The sequence below is a fragment of the Rutilus rutilus genome (assembly GCF_951802725.1).
Source record: "Rutilus rutilus genome assembly, chromosome: 6".
In the NCBI taxonomy this organism is placed as follows: Eukaryota; Metazoa; Chordata; class Actinopteri; order Cypriniformes; family Leuciscidae; genus Rutilus; species Rutilus rutilus.
Window position 1 is genome coordinate 20896029 of NC_140214.1, and position 5201 is coordinate 20901229.

The window sequence follows — 5201 nt, forward strand, 5'->3', positions numbered from 1 at the left end:
AAACAGAACAAACCAGTAAAAGAGGGGTTTGGGGACTGGTGTACTTCAAAGTTTTCATTCATGTGTGTGGGTGATCTAAGACAAATACACACTCGCTGATAACAAACTAAACATTTTTGTGACATCTTCAGTGTATTTATATAGAACAAATGTTGTGTCATATATTGCCATGGGTGAATAATATATAACATCAATTGATAAAAGATTACAGCTTTCTGTATGCTTTTGCAAAACACGATTAAAGAAAGTTGGGAAATCATGCCATATATTCTTGGATAAGTCATGTGTTGAATCTATACATCTAAAGTGTCCAAAAGCCATTTTAACACTGATGCAATACTTTGACTGATCGCTTGGATAATTTAGTTGACATGAGGAAAGATTTAAATTGAAATGCAAATACTGGAGTGTCTTAAAATCTTGCTTAAACCTCTAAGACAAGTTAGACATCTTTTTTTTTCTTTAAGACTAGCTTTTTAAAATCAGTTACATAAAAAACATAGACGAGTCTAAGTTGACAGGAAAGACTGACTGCCCCTGACTACTGCTAGTGGGTCACAAGACACTGTCTTAACATAATGACTATGTTTATGCAACCGGCCCCAGTTCACGAGTGTTGTATTTGAGACTCTGCCACTTTGTGCCACTGTTTGCTTGAGCTAAACATTCAGTGATCACATCATGTGAAAAACATGATGTCTGTAAATTTACTGTCCTGTTCAAATGATGCAAGTGATCCTTCAGTCACCAATTATATAGCTTTGTTGAAAAGTAATTTAGCAAGAATATTATTCAAATCTATGAGAATATACTTGTCTGCTCATACCTTTCCCTTTAAAATCATGGGAACGTTCACAGGGATGTCAGCCACACACTAAATAAAGGAGAAAATAAATGAGAGGCATTTTTTAATGTCTGGCCTCGCTGTATGTACACAAAAGTAAACAATCTGAAATTGACACCCTAGAAAACATTCTTGAAAGATCTTACACCATCTCATAGACAGAGGAATTGATTTTAGTTTGGCAAACAGCAGTGTTTCACCCTTGAAATGATTGGGACAAAGTACACGCTTTAACCCATGGAGCAACAACCTTCAGTACACGTTTAAAATATTTGAACAGAAATGAGCACAAACAAAAAACAACAACTGTTATAACACCTAGTACTAAATATCAAAAAAAAAAATTATCACTGTTGTATTATTTAAAGTGCTTTAAACCCTACATGTTCCTCAAATATCCCTAAGAATGTGCTCTCTGAATTTCTCAGTAAGACACTTTCTTAAAGGGATAGTCCACCGAAAAAATATGGAACACAAAATGAGAAATGTGATAAAACGGATGTCAATGGCAACCAAAACTGTTTGGTTACCCACATTCTTTAACATTTCTTCTTTTGCGTTCAGCAGAAGAAAGTCCACACAGGTTTGAAAAAACATGAGGGTGAGCAAATACAAAAATATAGATTTGTGGGTGAACTATCCCTTTAAGACAGTGGTTCTCAACTCCAGTCCTCGGGACCCACTGCTCTGCACATTTTGTATGTCTCCCTTATTTAACACACCTGAATCAGATCATCAGCTCATTAGGAGAGACTCCATGAACTGAACTGAGTGTGTCAGATAAGAGAGACATACAAAATGTGCAGAGCAGCGGGTCCTGAGGACTGGAGTTGAGAACCACTGCTTTAAGACACACAGTTGATCTATTGTCAGGACAAGTGACCCATCACAAAGCTGTTTCTGACTAAATGAATATGATAAAACCAGAAACTCTGGTTTGCAGACAGAAGTTTATTATTCAGAACAGTACTTTCAGTTTGGCAGCTGCATGATTTGTGCGGTGGGTCTATAAACATGTGCAATCTTTTTAGCGGCTAAACTCCTTCACTACACATCGTATACCAGATTTACACATAGCACCGCTACCAATATACCAATTTAAAGTAGATATTTTGACAGTCGTATCGTCAATTTTGACATTTCCCCAGATCTTCTCCAATATCTTTGTCTCAGCAGCAAAAATCAAGTTCAGAGTGATAACATTTGGATTTCAGGGCACATTTCATGTTTCTGTAAACAGCTGAAATTATTCCACCAACAATTTACACGGATTTTCTCAATATGCATAAAAGGTGCAAAATTTGCGTCAAGGGAGTGCAACTACACAGACAGATGCAGCAAGACCGAAATATTTCTTTCTTAGAGAAAAGAACACGTGTAATATTGAATCAGCTCCAGACTGTTGTGGTATTTATGCAAATGGTTTGAAAATGCAACAACAACCACCACAACCCAAAATAACCAGTAAACAAACATCATCTGTGAGTCCTGCCGTTGCTTCGCCTTTGGCTGGTTTAACAGTCAAGCATTAGTGCCGTTTCAGGTCATGACACCAATCAGTCCTTCATCGCTCGTGACGTTGCCCTCTGGACTGTCACACGCTGTTATGATGCCCAGGCCGAGCTCTGCCAGTTCGTCCTGCATACTTGTGGTCACCATCATTTTGGGCTCCAGGCGATTGCACAGCGTCCTGTAAGAAGGCAGGGGGTAGCCCAGTTCCCTGAGGTACTCGTATCCTTTAACCCCCACTGCACAGCGGATTTTTCGGGCTGTCAGTAAAGTGTCATGGGACCACACTGCCCTCCGAGAACGCTTGGCTAATGTTAGGGCGCGAATCTGATCCTCAAACAGGAACACCTGCAGCCCCTTTTCTATTTTACTCAGTTTGTAAAGACGTTTCTTCATCTCCTCTGCCTGTGTAAAAAATAGAAATGACAAAACGTTACCAGTGTTTTCAATCGATTATGATCCGGTCTTATGATTCATAAGAATAAATGTTACCTCTCTCTGTAGTCTGACTGTGTGCTGCTGTTGCTGCTCTAGCTTGCTTTTATAATGCTGGCAGAGAGAACAGGGTCGCTCTTCCTCTGCCCCCTGAACTCCATCCTCCTCTGAATCCACAGGGGGCTGTCGGCGGGCATAACCGTGATCCCCCACGTTCAAGTCCTTTTCCACTACAGTGACAACATAATACATTCATTTACACAAAGGCACCTAAAAGTTTTTTTTTTTGAAAAATGTATCACTATTGTGCTGTATAAAGTTTTACAGATACCAAAAAATGACAAAATTATTTTTAATTTACTTACAGATGCGTTCACACCGAAGGTTTCCAAATACATACATTTGTAGTGCTTTTAACTTTTTTTTTTTCTTTTTTTTTAAATAAAAATTTCAGGGAAATGGCTCAAATATAAATGTATATATTTCAATGGTTTCAAAAAACGTTTGCGTTCCCCGAGAAATTTTGCGTTCATTTTTAACTTTTTTGTAATGGAAATAATATGAAGTGGGAGGACCAACTATTTGAATGCAGATTAGCAGATCAACGCAACGGTTTTCTGGGAACGCAATACTTTTGCGAGAGAAAACAAAGATTTTATGAGCAAATGCAAAGTTTCTCGGGGAAAAGTAATACATTTGCTAGAGAACGCAAATGTTTTGTGAACAAAAGCCAAGTTTCTCAGGGAAATTTAATACTTTGCAAAACTTGATAGAGAACGCAAAAGTTTTGCGAACAAAAGCCACGTTTCTCAGGGAAACGTAATAGGCTACTTTGCTAGAAATCGCAAAAGTTTTGCGTTCTCTAGCAAAGTATATCAGAGGAAACGCAATACTTTTGCTAAAGAATGCAGAAGTTTTGTGAGTGAATGCCAATTTTCTTTGGGGAAATGCAATAGGCTACTATTGTAGAAAACGTAAAAGTTTTCCGAGTTATATGCAAAGTATCTCGGGGGAACGCGAATTAACTCGAGCGAAGGAATGCAAAAGTTTTGTGTCAGACTGCAACGTTTTTTGGGGAAACAATACTTTTGCGAGAGAACACATGTTTCATGAACGAATGCAAAGTTTCTCGGGCTCTAGCGATATAATCATATACATATACAATACGAAAAAGTTTTGCAAACAAAAGGCAAGTTTCTCAGGCAAATGTAATACTTTGCTAGCGAACACAAAAGTTTCACAAGCAAATGCAAAGTATCTTGTGGTAACGCAATACTTTTGCAAGAGAATGTTTTGTGGGCAACTGCAACATTTCTAGGGAAATGCAATACTTTGCAAAAAAAAAAAAGTTTCTCAGGGAAATGTAATACTTATATTATACTAATAATACTACTAATAATATACTATACTATATAATAATAATACTAATAATGCAAAAGAACGCAAAAGTTTTGCGAGCGATACTTTTACAAAAAAAAAAAGCAAATGTTTTGTGATCAAAAGTTTCTCAGGGAAATGCAAGACTTTTGCTAGAGAACACAAACGTTTTGTGGGCGAATGCAAAGTTTCTCTGGGAAACGCAATACAAGTGGCATAGCATAGCATTGAAACATAATTTTTCCTCCCATCTAATAGCTATTTTTTTCCATCACATTGTGCCTTCAGGGACTCCATACAAAAAAAAAACTTTACCTGGCTCATTTTTAACAGGTAACGCTACTTGAGGGGTGACAGGAGAGGGAGGGTCGGGTACATTGAACAGTGTGGGGATTGCGTTTGGTTTGAGTTTCCTTCCCCCTGCTGGTGATCTGGCGATCTCCTCAAACTGGCTTTCCTCAAAGTGGTCCTGTCACGGAAATAAAACTTTATGGCAAGAATATAGATATATAGTTATACCAAGAGGATGCCAGAAGAATGACTTCATTGTTTTCTTCTGCAGAATTGAATGCTCGCATGCTTTTCACTTGCCTGGCACAGTCTGGAGCAGGGAGTTGGTACAAAATCACGCCGACAGTTTACAAGCCACTTTCTCATGCGCACGGGGTCTTTCGGAAAGCGAAAGAGCTGCTTTCCAATAGTTGTAGAGTTCGAGCAGTTTGGAGCGGAGCATCCACCCATTTTTATTTATGTTCGCCAAATGTTTTAACTTACCATCTGGCCAAAACAACAATGACACGTAGCGGTTTGCTAGCAGAGGACTTAGCAGGTGTATTATTAAATATACGTTAGACGTCAGAAAAAGAGATAGCAGTTCTTTTAGCAGACGTAAGCAATGACTTTACGGGCGGTCTCTTTAATGCATTGAGTAGAAAATACGATTGCTTAAAACGAAAATATTATACTAGTAAGTGAAATGCAGAGTTTGTTTGAGCCAAAATGGCGCCGGTAGGCGACATGATGACGTATGATGTGA

The 5201-nt window shown here is 38.4% G+C and overlaps 1 protein-coding gene across 1 annotated transcript; it reads right to left on the bottom strand.

Annotated features, from left to right (window-relative positions):
• Nucleotides 1-1715: 1715 nt before the first annotated feature.
• Nucleotides 1716-5201, bottom strand: LOC311291841 (uncharacterized protein). The gene is made up of 4 exons (XM_084411147.1): nucleotides 4757-5201; nucleotides 4481-4634; nucleotides 2846-3018; nucleotides 1716-2758 (listed from the first exon to the last, which is right to left on the bottom strand). Exons 1-4 carry the CDS (start codon nucleotides 4904-4906, stop codon nucleotides 2384-2386), a joined length of 852 nt encoding a protein of 283 aa, XP_084267273.1. The 5' UTR covers nucleotides 4907-5201; the 3' UTR covers nucleotides 1716-2383.

What these genes read in the sequence shown, in the direction of transcription:
- LOC311291841 (XM_084411147.1), bottom strand. Translation starts at nt 4,906, where the DNA reads ATGGGTGGATGCTCCGCTCCAAACTGCTCGAACTCTACAACTATTGGA. An exon ending in CCTGCTCCAGACTGTGCCAG is followed by an intron (nt 4,635 to 4,756) that starts GCAAGTGAAAAG and finishes TTTCCGTGACAG; the next exon opens with GACCACTTTGAGGAAAGCCA. An exon ending in CAGTCAGACTACAGAGAGAG is followed by an intron (nt 2,759 to 2,845) that starts GTAACATTTATT and finishes TTTTTTACACAG; the next exon opens with GCAGAGGAGATGAAGAAACG.